The sequence below is a fragment of the Diprion similis genome, chromosome 1 (genome assembly GCF_021155765.1).
Source record: "Diprion similis isolate iyDipSimi1 chromosome 1, iyDipSimi1.1, whole genome shotgun sequence".
In the NCBI taxonomy this organism is placed as follows: domain Eukaryota; kingdom Metazoa; phylum Arthropoda; class Insecta; order Hymenoptera; family Diprionidae; genus Diprion; species Diprion similis.
Window position 1 is genome coordinate 2,421,512 of NC_060105.1, and position 19,633 is coordinate 2,441,144.

General features: G+C 37.8%; 2 protein-coding genes across 3 annotated transcripts; one reads left to right on the forward strand and one right to left on the reverse strand.

Annotated features, from left to right (window-relative positions):
• Positions 1–18: 18 nt before the first annotated feature.
• LOC124405280 (cation-independent mannose-6-phosphate receptor) lies at positions 19–18,432 on the reverse strand. 2 transcript variants are annotated; one of them, XM_046880065.1, is made up of 17 exons: positions 18,313–18,432; positions 18,069–18,254; positions 17,735–17,942; positions 17,271–17,422; positions 16,903–17,186; positions 16,635–16,785; positions 16,406–16,542; positions 16,205–16,320; positions 15,843–16,084; positions 15,559–15,756; positions 15,240–15,386; positions 14,947–15,117; positions 14,623–14,800; positions 14,440–14,513; positions 2,220–2,376; positions 1,986–2,134; positions 19–116 (listed from the first exon to the last, which is right to left on the reverse strand). In XM_046880065.1, the coding sequence occupies exons 2-17, from the start codon at positions 18,138–18,140 to the stop codon at positions 21–23; spliced, it is 2,532 nt and encodes an 843-aa protein (XP_046736021.1). In that variant the 5' UTR covers positions 18,141–18,254; positions 18,313–18,432; the 3' UTR covers positions 19–20. The 2 variants fall into 2 exon arrangements, with proteins under 2 accessions (XP_046736021.1, XP_046736027.1); XM_046880071.1 differs by lacking the exons at positions 19–116; positions 18,313–18,432 and adding an exon at positions 1,052–1,207 and having other exon boundaries at positions 18,069–18,270.
• On the forward strand, positions 6,351–13,834 carry LOC124405205 (protein toll-like). Its single transcript, XM_046879907.1, has 5 exons — positions 6,351–6,642; positions 9,185–10,438; positions 10,620–10,923; positions 11,361–11,957; positions 12,062–13,834. The coding sequence occupies exons 2-5, from the start codon at positions 9,231–9,233 to the stop codon at positions 13,241–13,243; spliced, it is 3,291 nt and encodes a 1,096-aa protein (XP_046735863.1). The 5' UTR covers positions 6,351–6,642; positions 9,185–9,230; the 3' UTR covers positions 13,244–13,834.
• Positions 18,433–19,633: the final 1,201 nt, after the last annotated feature.

Here is a 19,633-nt window from a genome sequence, read left to right on the forward strand (position 1 = left end):
TCTCATTTGATACTCTAGGACTAGACACCCAACAGCTCATCGTCGCTATCAATTTGCCCATCTCCGCATGGATCTGATGTATCCAATAATAAATGAGCCTCTTCTGTTGTGTTTACCTACAATGGAAAATCAAATGTTTGAAATCATTGCAGTAAGAATATTTCATGCTTATCTCTCGTCCCGATACTTTGGATTTAAATTCATTTTCTAACATCAGTGTTTTAATAACGTAGTGTAATGATGTGAATGAAAAAATATTAAAGAAAATTAATACTTGTTCTTAGCGATCGACGAATCTTGAACTGTTGAAAAAAAAAGAAGAAAAAAAAAAAAAAATGTGCGGGGTTATCTCGTTTACGAAATTCTAAAAAGTAAAAACAAAATTGTTTAAATTTTTTTTTCAAGCGAACAGGGTTTTTAATAAAAACACATAATAATTATACTTGTTAGCTTTATTTAGTCACTTCAAGTGTCTAACAAAAGTGGCGGGGGGGGGGGGGGGGGGGGGGGGGGGACTAAAATAACGATAATAGTGACTTACTGATAAATGTTACATTACTCTTGCTTCACCGACGAAAATAATAACAGGGAAATATAAATTATTATCGCAATGCATAAAATATTCACAAGCAAGTACAAAGTTTATTAACATCTAGTGATAGATAATACTGGATGAGGTGAACAGACCATTATTCTTCTAGTAAACTTATATATTATATGAAGCGTTGAAAAGTTGAAAAAGTGCAGAAACAATAAAAAAAAAAAACGTAATACACGAAGAATGAATACAGGCGGTTTAACTTAGAATTTCCCGGTTAGCGTTTCATGGTAGAAAAATACGGCAATGAAGGAAGAAACACCGTGAGTATCGAATAGTAAGTATACATATATGTGTGTATACTTATATATAAGATATATATATATATATATATACATATATAAATATAAGACTAACAAGACATTGATATTTTGCAGTTATTTAACAAAATAATGTTGCAAGTTATAAATTTCTTTTTTTTTTTTTTTTTCTTTCTTTTCTATAGCTTTTTGGCGTCGTTAGATCAATAGTCATTCTCTCGGGTATCAGGATACACCTGTTAATTAAAAGCCAATCGATACAGAGAGTTTGAGAAAATAAAAAACGTATTGTAAAGAAAAATGGTAAACACAATGCTTCAGAATTCCATCACCGCTACCAAGCTTCCTCCTGCAAGCAAAAATTATTGCAGAATGAAAATTCATCCAAGCCCAACACCGAGTCGATACAATTTTCATTATGTCTTTGTACCGGGATTCCTTGTCCGCGGTAAATGACATGTGACGTGTATGTATACGGATACACAAGGACAATTCATTGCCGTTATCATTTATTCGGATTGACAAATTTGCTATTTATTCTCAGAAGGAGATTATAACGCCAGTTTGTCCCAGCTTGTGACCGTACGTTTATGGCTTTGGACAATGGTACCACAAGTAATCAGGGCCGTCACTTTCAATTACCGGGCGTAGAGGAAAACCCAGACGAATGAATCGAAGCTAAAATTCTAGCCAGTCAGTTACACTAAACTTATAATTGCGCTCTGCGCTGTAGGAAGGATTAAAATATAATATTTCAGGCATGCCCAGGCGATGCCAGAAGTGTCAATTGTATAACAGGTACACGAAAATGTTCTTGGAATTGAATTAAGTGCGATGCCAAAGGTACAAAAGACGATTATCGACCCGGCTTAGTGCAAATCAAGCAAACCCCTGGTTTTTCCAATCCTCAACGAAAGAATCACATGATAGCTTTCCCCCATGATAATGGAATTTCGATGCAATGATTGATTCTACCACACACACACACACACAACACAATTAACGTACGTACGACACAGAATATATATGATTATAACATAATAGTAATAACAATAATAATAATAACTACACAACTATGACTATGCTAACTTTGTGTGTATGATATTATTATCTATGGGGATACGAACCCTCGAATATTGGACCCGGCTGTGGTTTCGTGAAGCAGTGATCGCACTTATACGATACCGAAGATCGAAGCACCACCGAGGATTTCGCATGTAGAACCACGCGATCAGGACGACGGTGACCAGGAACAACGCGGAGACAATTGCCCAAGCTTAAAAATGAATTTTTTTTTATTTAGACCAGAGCTAATCTGTCGACAGTATCGACATTCGTTAAACGTCATTATTGGTCCTTACTTTGAATAGCTGCGTCGCTTTCCCATAACGATTCCCGGGCTGGTGTCGTCTCAGTTGTAGACACAGGATCATTGGAAGTCCCCGACTTGAGCACAGGAACTTCTGAAGGACAGGCGATTTTCGTATGCCACTCAAAAGATGCCATGCAGTTGGCATCCTGCAGCATAAATTTTACGAGATAAGATTAGATTTAATTAGGTTCGAATCATGCGTTTGGGGGAAAGTCACGCTATGGACGAAACAATAATTTTTTCTCCCCTTCCGTGCCATAAAATAATTGTCATGTTTTTTCAACAGTCACATAATATTTCTGCGTCACAGTCCTGCTGGACTTTCTTATCTTTATTTGTCATTTCCTGCTTTTGTTGCTCTATTTAGTTCTATTCATGTAATATTTTTTTTTTCAGTTATACTATCATAGACTGGGATGTTATTTTCCTGTTTTGTTAACATAAGGCAACTTTTTAAAGGCAAAATATTTAGCACAAGTCTTTGTTTTCGTCACGTAATTATCTGTATGTATACGTGCTAGCGGGTATGCGGGTAGAAAAATTACAGACGATCCTTTTTACCATTATTATGATGTTAACGAAAGTTCTAGCAAATCGTTTATAACAATAACACTCATTTCTTCATTTTACAGATCAATTAATATTCAGCTATTCGAAATCGATTTCGCAATACGTCCCTACAATTCGCTTTTGCTGGTTTTTGCAAATCCATGCAAACACAGTCGTTAATCGTCATGTAAGTCACGTAGGTATCAAAAGTTAAAGGGGAAATCCCGACCACATAGATTTCTAGCAAAGCCCGCAGGTCATTCGACTCGGATGTATTCGACCTCGTATTCAACAGTCCAGAGATTTCGTTGTCACACACGTGACATCGCACATTGATTACCATTGAATATGGGAAAATAATATGCTCGCATGCTGATCGAGAAATATCCTAAGAGCACGATCTTCACTGGCTGTTTATAAATACATTCGATACACATGTGTGTATACATATTATACACTGTACGTATAGAATAACGCGACGTGTGAAGATGTCGTGTGCGAAACCAGTTGTGGCGCCCATCTCGCTTTGCAACAATCATCATTAACGTGAGGAATAAGAAAAATAAACCTGGTACCGCTACTGTGACTGGGAGCCACTGGGAATACCAGAATTTTTATTAGTATGTTAGGGATTCTTTGGTTTTACCGGCTTGATGTTGAGTCTTAATTTTTACCAATAGCCAGGATTTTATATGATGTGATAAAATCTAGCGAGCTTCATTCTGCCTCTGAATGAGTGAATCTGATGAATTCGGGAGATTATATCTATGTTTGATCAAGAACTTGTGATCGACGAGAAATGTATATACTAGACGATTGACGGTTGATGATGACAGGATGTGGCAAATTCCTCTAAATCACAGTAACCGTAACATGAATGATCTGCCACACACGCGGTTATCATCAAGGAAAATCGGGAAAAAAGTTTGGATATTTCATATATATAGCAAAGTTGGTGTACGGTGTATAAAGAGGATTGATTCATATTTTTTTTTAAGGTCAGTTTATTGTCTCGTAAGGTGATTGTTTTCAAGTATAATTAATTCTGCTAGTAATTAACTAGATGTTCACATTTAGATTGTATGCTGACAATTATGATACTGTATTCTCCCACATCCTGCGTGTTTTGCTGTATTGTTTGTGCTGATAAGAGTCTAACCGAAACGCAGAAAGGAAAGCATACCGTCGAAGAGGCAAATAAAAAAAAAAAAAAAATAATAATAATTAAAAAAAAAAAATCATAATGAGAACGGAAGAAAGGAGACAGAATGAAACCGGTAGACGTAATTATAAATATCATCGACTCGAAGTAAGACCACCATTTAGTAGGTCATTTTTTTTTTGCCACGTGTCCACACCATAAGCCCTACTCAACTAATTTTTAATTATAATTAGTAATTAGGTACTTGTCTAGAAAATATGAATTCCTGTTCGAATTTGTTTAACAGGTATCGCTGATACATTTCAACATTAGAAAAAAGACAAAGAAATTATTCATCTCAGTGCGCTACGCGCATATATAATGCGTAATTAAGAACTGTCGACAAGCAGCTTCGCAAGGATGTGGTTTGTAGAAAATACCGGATTTGTATGTTTATAAAATAATGTTTATGCAGTTTATAATTATTCTTACGTGTAGCCTGATAGAATAGATTATTTAACGAATATATGATATTGAAACTATTCTACGAGGATTTTAGATCAGTGAACTATGAACTATTCAGAAATTCATAGAAGTTTCATGCAGATGTAAATCTTCGGATCATCGTAGCGAGATTCGTTTGCGGTCAATGTTGGAGAACGTGAATATGTGATTAAGCTATCCTCAGTTACACGTATCCGATCAGTGATCGGTAATACTGGTTTTCCAGGTTCTCAAAAAACCACGAAAAAAAAAGATAATGTCGAGTTTCACGTAATTCAAGCGTGCAGTAAATAAATTTCGTCGAAAAGACGACGAAACGAAGTTGAATTGACGAGAGCATGCGGGAAATTTTCAAATCATTCAACGATTATCCAGGAAATCTGGGACAGATTATAACTGCCAACACCAGAGGGCATTGGCTATGGAAAATCGTTTGGCTAATAGAAACATGCGATTTTGCGAGTAACAGTCATTCGTCAGTATTCAGCGGCGGTTCTGTCCGTGAGACAATGTCTTGGGAGTGGAACCTTCTCTGAGGAAGAGAATACACGTGTAGTAAGCACAATGCAGACGCAGTTGGCGTGACGTGAATTTTCTTGCTCTCCGCAAATCGTACCGTTATAAAATCCTGATGAAATCATTGAATCTATCACTGGCCGATTTATTTCTATTCATCTGTTCGTTCGAGCGGTGAAAATTCGGTTTCGCTCATGAATTCAAACGTTGCCGGCTCTCGAAAGTTGGCACAAAGTTGGCGAAATATTATACTTGAATAAACTATTTGCAGATCATGATCAGATACTCTGACGAGTGGGTAAAACTTTATTATTACTCTTTACTCGTATCTTTTTTTGCACTGCAATGCCAAGATTCTTTTCTACGTATTATGCGTGTTAAGCTCGTATTCTGTAGATTTCCTTGGAATGAAAAAAGCACAACTTGTACAAAGGAGTGAATTTCTCCACTCCAAAAGCTTGGAGTGAATAAAATCAGAGGCTCAGAGATTTTTTACTCGATCAGATTGACTTGTCACTCCGAGACATTGAGAGAGTGCGTAAACAGCGCTACAAGAGCGCGGGAATCACGTACGTGTCGTCGATACTGCAAAGTGTTTGAAATTCCCGAAATACGTCAGCAACAGTTCTTTTCCTATGAGCCAAGCGATTAAGCAGATGCGAAGATTTCATCACCTTCGTAAATGAAATTCAGGTAATTATTTCGTCCGTCTATTAAATCAAGAAAAGAATGTGTTAATTCCTAGACTGATATCTTTTTTTGCCCGATCATTTTCCGTCTTTTGTAAGAAGTAAGCTGTAATCTCGATTAAAAAAATACATTCGCCGAACTCATCAACTACAAAATGCTTAAAATCTGGACGCCGGATGACGAGGAAGTGTATCCACCAAGATGCAGTTGAAACATGGCTGCGATTCGCAAAAACAGGGGGGGGGGGGGGGGGCCAATTATCAATTGAAGAATTAGCTCATGCGGACGTGTACCTATTCATAAAAAGTGTATCTACATATCAACCGCGTGTATCATGATGCATAAATTTCCAACAAGACGATGATCGACGTTGTCACTCCCAGAGAGATGTGTACAGTGTATATATATTAGCATAGAAGTACATAAACTTGATTCTGTTCCCTCTTCCTCGGTTCAAGAATGACACCACGACGTCCTCCCCACCCCTTGTTTTCAATTGCTCTCACTTTCCCCTAGATCCGTAGCTCGGCGAAGTTTCGACGAGCCAATGAAACGTCACGTTTACTGGAATACGGTATGTATGGATGCGTGGAGAGCGGACCGTGGAATAGCTGGTCAGAGTCAGTTTACCATGAGCCGTTATAGAAAGTAGCCAACCGCAGCGTCGAGAACAAGTGTCAAGCTGTTTGTGACGATTCGTAATCAGCGTGCTTGGATCACTGGCGAGATCCCCAGAGTTTGCAAATTTCCTTATCCTGTTTAAACTTCCTGCTGTATTGTCGCGATAAGTATTAAATTTTTCCAAGAGTACGTATCGCTATTAAATATTACGTATCGTACTCTAACGATTGCGCAGTGACTGTGATTTGTGCGAACACACATACCAGTGACAATTTCCTTCGTCGCGTATGCGTGCGGTGGATTTCTGACTCGAGGATCGAGGATCGATCCTTACACTACTCACGGACTTCAAATGTCTGCAGGACTTAGACCCCGCCCTGTTTGACGCCAGGTAAGCGATCCTTACATTTTCCGCTCTACCTGCATCCGTGCGCATAACATTTTTGACAGATTTATGGGTGTTCGGTTGTTCAACGAATACACATAATGATGGGATGATCTAAGAAAGCGATACGGTAATGGTTGCTCTTCGTGTGACGTCATCAACGCTCGGTATAATGCGATGTTGGGTACACAGCCAGCATGCCCACATCCCGTTTCCTTTTCGTGCTAATCGTGACACCATGTGTGTGCATCTCTCTTTATTTATCTCCTTTCGTTCTCTCATTTATGCCGTGAAATACCCATGATTATATTATATCTAGCTGTATGAAAAAACAAGCGATTTTCACTTTACCCTCTCGCAGAAAAACGCGGGAGAATTTTTTTCCTTTCTTTAATTTATGCTCTTGCGTTATTCGGTTTAGTTAATTTTCATTTTTAGAGTGCGCCATTTTTTTTTTTCTCTTTTGTTCCGATGTCTTTCGAAATGCGCGGTGTCAGACTGGTTGCCGCAGCTCAGGCGCCCTGCGATTTGACCTCAGGAGCAGTAACCATCGCAATTAAGCCTCCGGGTAACACTCTTCTCCGAATTCGAATGGCTGATTTGAAGGTGATTTAACGGTATTGTTATAACCGGTTGTTTGAATGTTATTCAAATTGATTTAATGCCTTCTTTAACGTAGACACGGCTGTGCTAATATGTATGTACACGATAATAAAAAAATATATCTCGTCGTAACTCTTTATCATCCTTGTTATATAACCGAGGGTTAAATTACCGAATGGAACAATTCCAAGTGGGGTAGATGAAAAAAAAAAAAAAAAAAAAAAAAAAAAAAGATACATAGATATTGTACACAGACTTTAACCGAGTCGTAAAAACGTTCTCAAAACACGAAGCGGAATATTATTTAACCGCATCGCTTCGTCCTTGGAAGCGCGGAACGAGTTTTGCTCGTTCTCATGGGAGTTGCCGTTGCTGTAGCTTGTTTTTTTCACATTACTTTGCTAACTGGTATTATCCGATGCGTGGATTTGCATGCTACGTGCGAATTATCGGTCAACATCCATGAGGGAAACTTTATTGTCATGCTATTTTTTCTTTTCATAACGGCCGTATAATTTGCTATCGATATTCTCATCTTTGGCGATGTGAGTATGGATAGGTGTGGATACAAACAGTATTCAAACAGATATACGAAGTTCGGTTAATGGCCGGTATAGTATTTGTACGGGTGTTCTAACTAATCGATGAAATAGAAGAAAAAGAAAAAAAAAATTGTTAATAAAAATTACGTGTGAGGCAGTGACTCGATGGTATCGAATGGCTAGTTAAATTAATGGAAAATTTGCAATATGAAGTTTTGTAAAAACTAGTCAACGATGTTTACAGAAATTGGGGTTTTGATTGTGATATTTTCGAAGTCATGGATTAAGTTCAACGAATTAACGAAGCGACGGAATTCGAAGCGTCGGATTTTCTAAGCATGCTACTTGGCGATCATTTTACTACACGATGCTTCAGAATCATAAAAACGACATTAAGATAATCGCCTCGGGTTTGAAAACCTTCGAGAATAGGCTCGTAATTGGGTGTTCCTCTTTTTTGCGGCGCAAAATCAAGATGGAGGTACGAAATTTGTGAACTTGGGATTAAATCGGTTCCGCGCAGGTACGGAATACAGTCAAGTTAAGTTAGGTGTAACATCGTAGCACCAAGTAATAACGACAACAAGATCACTGGCGGGTTTGACCGAAGTGCCACTCACCTTTTACGAGTCGACGAATATTCGAATACAACATTTTTTCGCGCGTCTGTAAATACAAATCTGTATAGAACCATATTTTATAATATATATCTACGATGAGGGTGCGAAGGTGGAGCAACGATTTTGCAATTGGTACGATATACGTTAATGGGCATACAGTTTAGAAATTGCAAGGCGGATCTTTTGCGGCTCTTTAAAATATGTATCATCGAAGAATTTTGTGTGTAATTTGAAAGAGTTTAGGAGACGTTGGACATTTGTTGATAAACAGACGGTAAAATTTGTCTTTGATTTATGGAAAATGATGTTTGAAAAGCAGTGACGATTAGGTGAAATGTTTTCAATATTGTTCTTAAATAAGGTGCGCATTTTCATCTTCAATCTTCTCGTAAAATTGCGATTTTTTTACTTTACTTGACGCTTCGAGGGAAGTTTGAATCTCGATGCTAAGTATGTAACAGGCGATTTTATTTTTAGATTAGTTAGCAATAAGATAACGAGTTCGTCAATTTGTCTTCGTTATTTTGACTTGTCTAATTATTAAACGCAATATAGAAAAGTAAATAACTTCGACAGCATAACGTTGATCGAATTGCGTGCTATTCAGAAACGACTGTCCCAATGATTTACAATTTATTCGTGTAGAGTGCAAAAAGTGTATGCAATATGAACTTGCTTAACTTTGCTTTACGAGTACAGTATTTTGTACTTGAGTAATTTATTCCAGATGCAGAAAAATGGATCCCGAGCTAGAGTCATTCTTGTTTTTTTCTTTTCTTTCAGGAACACGCGAGGCGAGAGAGTCTAGACTCGAACCGAAATACGAAAAATGGAGAAGAAGATGGAGAATAGTGGACTAACGTGGTCTTTGCTGTTGCTACTGATCTGCATTCATCAAAGCATGCAACAGCCATGCCAATATAGAGGGTCGGGCTGTTATTTTCAGCAGAATAATGCCGATAAATGCGAGTTCAATTGTCCGTCATTCTCCGCGGATTCCAGATTTGATATTCATATCTGGTCAAAGGATGCTGTGGAAATACTATGCAACAGTGAACCACCTTGGTCAATTTTCAAATTAAATTCAACTGGCGAAGTTGAAGATGTGAATGAGGTTCGATTCCAGACATGTTTTCTACCTGAAGTGCCGTTACACGAAATAACTGAAAGGATTGGCGTTCAACCGACAAAGAAGCTGAAATTTGAATCGTACAGAAATCTGAGCTCTATCTTGAAGCGCCGTCATTTGTCAGGATTTCCGAAAATAGAGGAATTAAGTTTAAATTCGAATAATTTGCGTCAGGTTCCAGATGATTTATTGGATGATTTCCCGGAGTTGATCACTTTGGAGTTACGACAAAATGAAATAGAAGACCTGCCCAAAAATTTTTTCAGCAATTTATCAAAGTTGCAGACTCTGGACCTCGGGAATAATAGGATGACGCGTATGAATCCATCGCTATTTTCTGGTCTTAATCGGCTCAAGTTGTTGCATCTTTGGGGTAATCGCTTGACTGATATTGATCCATACACATTTGTCGGTTTGACTGATCTAAGAAGCCTCGGTTTGCATAATAACAACCTAACGACCCTTCGCCCGGAGGTCTTCAAGTCTCTGACGAACCTAACCGACTTGAAAATTTCGGGGAATTATTTTACGTCGCTGCCTGAAGATTTATTATCCGAAAACCGCAACTTGACAAAGTTAGCTTTGACATTCAATCGAGTTGTTTTGATCACGTTACCCAACAGATTTTTAAGCAACCTGCCTCGACTACAAGACGTATACTTGCAATACAGTAAATTGACGCGCTTACCGGAAGACTTACTTTCAAATAGCTCGGCAATAAAAATTCTTGATTTAAATCACAATTCGTTGTCTACTCTTCCGAAAAACATATTCAAGGATTTAACCAATCTCACAAGTCTAAACTTGAGTTGGAACAAGATAACGAGTCTTCCCGATCGCATATTCCAGTCAATGGCAAAACTTGAGAGGCTGGAGTTGCAGAATAATAACATATTCAAAATTACTCAGTGAGTGATCATTATTTACACTTACATAAATGCATGTAATATTCATACTTTTCAATCAATCGCTAGAAAATATACAACTGATGAAAAGCTAGGCCAAGATAAGGAAAATTATCTACTTTCAACCTGTAAGGCAATCGTAATAATGTTATAAAATAATCAAGTATATTTTCGATTATTGCAGAAATTTGTTTTCGGGACTTGGCGCTTTGGATAATTTGAACTTGGAATCAAACGGAATGCGGATCATTGAACGAAAGAGCTTTGGGCCGCTAACGTCGTTGAAAATTGGACGATTATCGAATAATAAACTCACCCTGATTGATGACACGTTTCCAGGCCAATTTTCACCTTTCGATAGTTGTGTAAACTTAGTTGAACTATACTTGGCCAATAACAGTATTGCGCAGATTTTCTCAGACTGGCAGTACATACTGTCGAAACTTAACAAGATAGACCTGAGATATAATCAGCTTTCCGAAATAAAAGTGAGTAGAAAAATATACATGCAATTTACATGTGAATAATTTTTGTTAAAATATTTTCGAGTTTCAACTGACGCGAACAGCAAGCCGACCTCACGAAAAATTATCTACGAAATGAAGACTGATCAACATTTTTATCTTTTAGTAAATAGGTTCATTGAGTCGGATAATATATCACATAAACTCACTGCAATATGTTCTCAGCAAGTGAAACCATATTTTTGGACTGTAAAACAGCTATTTAATTCAATGGTGTTCATTAATTAAATTAATATACTTCAAAGTCGGTAGTAATTTTTCGTGAAGGAAACGTTCGTGTTAAAAAAAAAAAAAATATTTACGATGACTGTATTTTTGGAACAGTTTGTCGAGCCACGAATGAGCGATCTCAAGCGGTATTGAAAATTATTCATTCGATTATGTATTTCTTATATTTTCAGGCTGATGATTTGCAATTCTTTTCGGATAAACTGACACTTGATATCAGACATAACAATATCAAAGTAATCGACTTATCCTTCGCTCCAGCACTCGTTAATTATCAACACACAAAACTCGCCGCCGATAGAACTGTAATTGTATTAGTGGATGAAAATCCAATTGTCTGTGACTGCAGCTTGAACAGTTTTCTCGAATATTTGGACGGACAGATGCATCCAGACGTTCAAAAACTGTTCCACATAAAACCTGACCAGTTGAAGTGCAGTGGCCCGGAATATATGACAGGAACACGTGTCGCAGATTTGAAATACAAATCTTTCGAATGCCACACGTTGACGTGCGTGGAGGAGTGCAATTGCCTGTTACGGGAAAATGATAATACTATCATCGTGAATTGCTCCCACAGAGGTCTTCGCGAAGCACCAAGGGGATTGATGAATCTGACGCGTCGCAACGTCGAACTTGATCTGAGGGGCAACTTTTTGACCGAGATGCCATCGTTTGGTAAATCAGGTTACGGGAACATCACGGCGCTTTTGCTTTCGCACAACAACATATCCAGTTTTTCGGCCACTCGCGTACCTCCGACACTTCAGGTGAATTCAGAGCCAAATTAAGAGATCGCTCGCAATCAATGCACGAAGTCTATTCGAGTAATAATTTCCGGGCACGTATTAATTTCTCAACGTTCTTCTTCTAGGTATTGGAGCTTGACGGAAACGACATGAAACGAATGAATACGACAGCTCTGGGAATTGTTGTGAATTCGACGCCCCTGAAAAGGTTGACGCTCCACCGAAATCCGTGGATTTGCGAATGCGAGGCGAACAGTTTTCGAGAGTTCATCCAGAATAACGGGAGGAGACTACCGGAGATATTGAATACGTCTTGCGGGGATGCAGCCCATAGAGGGAAGACTCTCTCAACGTTGACGGCTGACGATTTGTGCCCGTCGGCGACCAGAAAAATTATAGCAGGCAGCGTCAGTGTCGCGGTGGTCGGTTTGTTGTTCGGCATTGTTGCAGCGTTGTGCTTCAAGTACCAATTCCAAATAGAAATATGGTTGTACAGCCATCGATTGTTCGGCAAGCTTTTTCCAGAGGAGACAGTGGACAAGAATAAAAAGTACGACGCGTTTATAAGCCACGCTCACCAGGATCAAAAGTTCGTCGACGAAGAGCTGATCCCTAAGCTCGAAAACGGCACCGACGCGTTCAAACTGTGCGTTCATTACCGTGACTGGAATGTCGGGGAAATTATACCGGAGCAGATTACGAGAAGCGTCGAAGAATCAAGGCGCACGATACTCGTAGTCTCCCCAGATTACGTAAAAAGCGAGTGGGGGAAACTGGAGTTCCAAGCAGCTCATCGTCAGGCTCTCACCGAGCGCAGGAGCAGAGTCATTATCATCGTTTACGGCGAAATCGGGCCCACCGACCAGTTGGACGAGGAACTACGGGCCTATTTGAAAATGAACACTTACGTGAAGTGGGGAGATCCTTGGTTCTGGGAGAAGCTGGTCTACGCGATGCCTCATTACAGGCGGGGAAGACCTCGTAAAGAAAATGTACAAAGCAGAAGGACGCAGAGAGAAAAAAACATATTGAGAAAGCACCAGCAACTCCTCCAACTTAATCCGGACAGAAATGTACTCGTTCATCCGCCCGGAGCAACGGATACACCATCTCCGCTTACTACTCCTCCAGCGAACTCGCTAAACACTTTTATGTCTAATGGCAGTGCGAAGGGTGAAGTTGTGATAACAGATTGTCTGAAGAAGGAGGCGGCCAATATCAAGGCTTCCAATAATCAGATTGACTTAACACAGGAAAGACAGAGTTTAGACGGGAAAATAATCGGTGGAAAAGACATGATTCTTTAGAATCTGGTGAATGTAGTAGCATAATCAAAAGCATATACAGTGATCAACTGAGTCACGTATAGTCAACTCTCATGGTCCTAAAATTTGTTCAACCATTTCTACGACATGCCTATGTGTATGAAAAACCATAAACAATATTATATTCAGATGCAAATAATAATATGGTGGATCACGTTCAACCATATTTACCTACTTGAATATAATGCACGATAATATAATAATATACCTGTATAGCCAGTACTGACGACTTAGGGCAGAAAATTTATTTTCTTTGCTCAAGAATGAACGACCTCGCATAACTGCATTAGAACGTAAACTTTCAATCGCCATTGTAAATATTTAATTTAAGACTGACTGATTGTAACAGCAAGTTGAAAAATAATCATCAAAATATGTTCCACTGATATACGCTAGCAGATATAATATAAGATAATTTTATACTCGTGATGAGACGTATCCTAAATATTTCAGCACAGAGCCGTGCAATAAAAAAAAACTGTGATTTGTTTGAAATCGACGATCATTTATGACATCACACAAAGTGAAAATATTTACGGATTGTTGTACATATTAATTATTGCAAGTATATAGAATTAATTTTAAGTTGATACGGAACTGAAAGATTGGGTGACAGACTAGTTATAATTTTTTATTGGGAATAATTTTATACGTAGACCGAAATGTGTACTCGTGAATTCGATAATTATTGAATAAACGAATCTGTTTGACGATAATCAGTATAAACAAGAATTCGTGAAATCATTTTCGCATGATTGGTGATAACGTACTGCGCTGAAAGTATTACCCGCTTCACTGAATGTGATGAAAAAACCGATTCCGCGTAAAACTTGCTTCGCATAGTACGGACCCTATTAATATTTTTGTGTGCAAGTGCGGTTTAAACATTCGACTTTTATCTCGGCGTGATGTTTTGTAGCTTGTGCATTCGAGTAATTTTGGACGATTCCAGCAATAATCATACCGATCAAGTTATCATTGAAGTGGAACTGGCGTGGCCGTTCAAAAACATTCAATTTATATTAGCTAGCCAATAAGCGAGCTGAAAAGAGATATTCTAAACTTTTTCCTAGTTTTTCTTAGAAAAAATAAATTTCGTTTGCCAGGTTTTTTTTTTGTAGAAAGATCTTCATGTACCCTAGTACTGATAACAGTTATTCAATAATTGATTCACTCACCAAAAGCAGCTTCGGCCCATTGTCAATTCCAACGCTATCATTGCAGATCAACGATAATTCCGATGTATAGACTTCTGAAAATTGATAAAAGGTATATAATCTAATGAATTATGATGTTATTTAGATATTCATGGAGCAAATCCGGCTGCTTTAAAATATTGAACGAACGTTCATTTCACTTACTATTGGAACATTTCGAACCATTCCCATACAGGAGTTTTATCGCCTTATTGTCGTAGTCAAACATAACATTGGTGATAGTACCATAGCCATTTGTACCCTGACAAACTGCCGACCCATTGCAATGATCCTTTCCGCCACAAATGCTTATGCTGTAGTTCTTTCCTGTTCCGGCCACTATCTGTGGAATCATTGAAATTTTTGAAATATTAGTAGAGTCTTTATTGTTGGAATACAAAGCGTGAGTACTGTTATTTTTCGTAAATTTGGATATAAACATCGCTATTTTTCAGTCAAACGTTCAAACATGTGGACTACATCACTTACACGCGGGACTGGCTTTGGATATAGCAGAGATAGATCCACTTTGTTCACGTGAGTTTCATCTTGGACCACACATGGTGGAACCCAAACTCCAATCAACGTGCCGCATACAATATTGGTTTTCCATATAAAACTGAAGTGACAATTTGAGTAATTTTCAAATTCTGGTGATCCCTGTAACGTAATATATTTTACTTATTCATTTATCTAGTTGAAACTAATTATATTTGAGTAAATATATTTTTTCAGCTGTATGAGAGAAAGCCGAAAAGAATCAATTACTGTTTTAGACTTACGTGATCACCATTGTAGTTGCAAGAAAATTTGAAAGATGAAGATAAATTTTTCTGAGGATTTTCAGGGCACGGCGAGCCCTGAGTGTAGTTCAAAATAACATTTTGATTGTCAAGGAGAACTGTCTTTTCATCAGGAAAACCTAGACTCTGTAAAATATGTTCATTGTTCAATTTAATGCTAAAAAATTAGCACAATATATCAGTTCATATCTTGTATGCTTTCCAAATATGTGCTAAATATTTCACTTAATGTAACTAATGAATTATGCTTGTTGAATATAGTTCAGACACATTGTTTTTCTGCATTTCCAGTACTCACGGTTTCATTGGTATATTGTCCTTCGGAGGTACGTACAGCTTGACAAACAGCGCTACCAGGTGGACAGGCCAATCCTGGAGTGGGAACTATAGGACGGCATATATTTATGTGAAACTCCGTATCCATTCCCTTGGCCACATAATTTTTCGAAGTTTGTATCAATGGAAGTAAGTTCGTTTGCTTTTCAACACATGTCAGCTGCATTTGAGTATAGGTGAAATGTGAGAAGAAAGTATTTTATGATACTATCGATAGAAATAAATTGGTCTGCATCTCTTACTAACCTTGTTTTCACATGCCAGGCTAGTGTACCAGTGTATGATCAAAGAACACGTATTTTTTTTTACTATGATTGGTGAACCAGTTGAACCTTCAGCGCCACAAACGAATGCGATAAGAGTATAATGGTTTTGACCGTTTTCGCATATCGCTCCGTTGGTATAATTAAGATAAGGACCGCCATGTTGCCACATAAGATTACCATTAGCCATACCAACTGATATCGAGTCTTTAGTATTACACACTCCTGTGTGGCAGTAAACAAAGTGAAAGTAAATTATATGATAAATTAATCTGCAGACGAAATATTGAGTAGCTTGAATTGTTTCATTACAAAATTTTTTATGATTCATCATGTGCTAGTTACCTGTTCCTTTTGGACATTTACTGTCACGGAGTGAACCACATATTTGAAGTTTATATTGAGTACCATCGGATGTGTTTGTCGTAACATCACTATTCATCAACACTTCCAAGTTGTAACTGAAGAAAAGTTTAAGGTAAGAGTTTGTTTATATTGAACAACATAACTTAAACAATAAACTAAGGAAATGAAAATTGGCCATACGTGAATTTTGTCCGAGGATTTGTTACTTTGCACTTTGCAGCATTTTGTTTTAAGTACGTTTTGTTGCAGGCAAGAGATGTTTTCCATACAAATTCATACTTGCAGGATGTATTGTTCTTATACTCTGGCACGGTGTGCTGTAACAAACGAACATTTTTATAGTGGTATTTTAATAATCATATTACTACGTATCGCATCACGTTGAAAATAAAATTGAATCCGAACATACCTCAGTAGCTTCAGGATCACAGATGAAAGTTATAATCGTCCAAAGTGAGTCTTCTGTTTCGTCTTTGCATAAGTGACCGCTTGTGTATACAATTTCCAAATTACCATTGTTAATGGTGAGAGGGTGATTTACTTCACCGTAATTAATGTACCTGTTAATGTACATAATTAAGGTAATTAACAAGTAGATCTTGCAAAAAAGTTTTCAACTAAATTGGTTAAATCAAAGTATGCTTCACGGACGTTATCTTGGAGTGCCTTTTACTTACTTGGGATTACTCGAGTCGTTCGAATGTACTTCTAAGCATGCTCCAGCTGTTCCATAACATTCTGATCCAGATTCATGTATAACCGAATGACATACATTGATATTCATTGTCAAGTTTCCCTTGCCACCAATGTCAACGACATAATTATTCTTATATGCTGTTAGCGAACTAAGATCGTATAGATTGTTACGATCATCGACAACTGTGCAATTTGCTTTTACTGCTTCGTTACAAGCCCATTTAGTATTCCATATAAAGTATGTTGTGCACTGATCATCTTTTCCCTGTAAATTATCTCTGGTTTATAATGACACACCTTTCAGACAGGGAAGACTAATTTTACTATTTGAGTGTGAAGGCAGAACTACTTTTGGAATTAGTTGAGGACTTGTAGTGTCGATAGCGGTATAGTCGCATTTCATAACAATCAAAACTGTATAATTTCTGGAATTGCTGCACAGGTCACCCGTGAAATTGAACATTGATGTATGATTGTTCACCAACAACGGAGGAAATTTTCCTGTAAAAATGTAACCAGTTAAATATTTCTTTAATCGTAGAAGCTTATTGAGGTAACGGATTTAAGCTGTTTCAAGTTCACTCTAAAGCGTTTTGCCATCTTTCATACCTTGTGGTAATTTTTAAACATTGAGAGTCATAAAATTACCTAAATTTATTTCATTATACCAAATTTTATAAAGCAACAGTTTGAGAGCAAAGTTTCTGTGCTTAAAATAGTATTAAATATTTTCAACAACTTCAATCGTGTGACCAGTGTTGTGATCATAGTTCCTAAGAATAGACTTACATACGTTTAAAAAGAATTGCTTACCCAGTCCTACTTCTGTTCCCTGCTTGCGCAAACATATACTGTAATCGTGACTTCCAGCGCAGGTTTGCGACAGAGGCGAACAAAGACGTAGAGTTATATTTTCGCCCTCAGACTGATCGTAGATCGTTATATCCGAGCTCGATAGCTCAGTGAAGTTAAACTTGTGCAAATGTATTGAATCTTTGACGCCGCAAGTGAAACTTGGTTTCTGTAAATAGAAAATTATAAAAATGTGTCAATTGCGAGGAGTTTTTGACAGTTGAAAAATATGAAACATGATGAAATTTAGGTTACAATGAATTATAATAACTGCAGGTAATGATGAATTGCTTACCTGACTGGAAACGAACTGCGTGAGTATCGTGAAAAGTATTGCAAGGGAAATATATAATTGGCATTCTGGCATTTTTTCTTCCTTTCTTTCAGTGGAAATTACTTAAACGATGCAACACGCGCCAGGTATCAACGATAATTACAGTGCTGCAGCTCATTCAAACAGGTTGAGTATCGTAACCCGAAACTGAAAATGATTGGATTAAACAAAATCGGACGCTGATCGCGGTGCGAAAATTAATTACTTGTTACCGTCACATTGACCAATTAATCAGACTTTACTGAACGGCGGTTCGAGGTTTTGTTCTCGAGATTGACGGAATGAAAATTCTACCGGCGTTATGACCTTCCCTTGAAGATTCGATTCACACACCGTTGACAGAGTAAGGTGTACAGGCATGGCAAATGAATTACTAGCGGAGGCTAAACCTATTCATCTCTGGTGAGCTAGCATCGCGAATAAAGGGGATTGCCCATCTTGCATGCACTCTTTGATGTCTTTGACTAATGCTTACCAGCAGTCGATACATGCGCGTGATCTTACCAACCGTCGGTAAGTCGACGTCACATGTTTTTTCATCCCTTTGCGATGTAGGCTACGCTCCTCATTCTTTAGGTACTCCGTGGCTGCAGGTCTTTTTTTTTTTTTTTCTTTTCTAAACCATTATGGGTTTTATAGACCATGTCCCATAGCATTTCTCTCCAGCCTTGAGCAGGCTCTTGGGTAAAGGGCGATCACGGCATTAGCTAAAAAGTTTGTTTAGGTCAAAAGAAAGTTTCTGTAAAAAGAAGAGAATTCTACGTTTTTTTTTACATTTATCTAAAGTTATATATATATGAAGAAACGGGTTATAGCATTTCAATTATTATTTCCTTACCGAAATTCATATTTAACCCAAGGATCACGATCCGTAACATAACAACTGTAGCGTGGCATTTTGAATGCACGTTTCAAGAAGCTTCCTAAACTAAGACTAACAATAAGATAGTTGTTGTTTACTCGTTTTTAGATTTTCGTAGCGTTCTGATTGTATGTATTGTATGACCTAGTAATACCGTCGATAGGGTATTATGGGTATTTCAATTGTACACCCAGATTCAGACAATCTGAATTAACTCTTTCTTTCTTTGGCAAAATATTCAATAGAAAAATCATAAACTTCGCAAAAATGTTTGCTTTTTTACGAGAAAACATTTATTCTTTCCACTTGTATTGCCACATTTTCTGACTAAGTGAAAAATTCTCTTCTGACCAGTGGCTATGATTCAGCGACTCTCCCCACCCCTGCGGATTCTAATTATCATCTCTTTCCCGTCAACCCGAAACTCGCTGTGGCCTCAATAATACCAATGAAACGTCCCTGTTACTGGAATGGAACTGGCATATACTTAGGATAGAGAGGAAAGATGTCAGATCAACAGTTTGCTGCGAGTCGTTGAGAAAAGTAAGTATATAATTCATTTTTCAAGTGTATGTTTTATATTCACTAAATTTCTGTAGGAAACTAGATATTCTTATGGGGTCAAACTCAACGTGCATCTGATTTTACCGTTAGAAAGCACATT

Bases quoted from the DNA above. Each gene is read 5' to 3' on its own strand.
- LOC124405205 (XM_046879907.1), top strand. From the start codon at position 9,231: ATGGAGAAGAAGATGGAGAATAGTGGACTAACGTGGTCTTTGCTGTTG. The intron at 10,439-10,619 runs GTGAGTGATCAT...CGATTATTGCAG, and splicing joins AACATATTCAAAATTACTCA to AAATTTGTTTTCGGGACTTG. The intron at 11,958-12,061 runs GTGAATTCAGAG...TTCTTCTTCTAG, and splicing joins GCGTACCTCCGACACTTCAG to GTATTGGAGCTTGACGGAAA.
- LOC124405280 (XM_046880065.1), bottom strand. From the start codon at position 18,140: ATGCCAGAATGCCAATTATATATTTCCCTTGCAATACTTTTCACGATA. The intron at 17,423-17,734 runs GTAAGCAATTCT...ACATTTTTACAG, and splicing joins GGGAACAGAAGTAGGACTGG to GAAAATTTCCTCCGTTGTTG. The intron at 16,321-16,405 runs GTATGGCCAATT...ACTTTTCTTCAG, and splicing joins AATCCTCGGACAAAATTCAC to TTACAACTTGGAAGTGTTGA.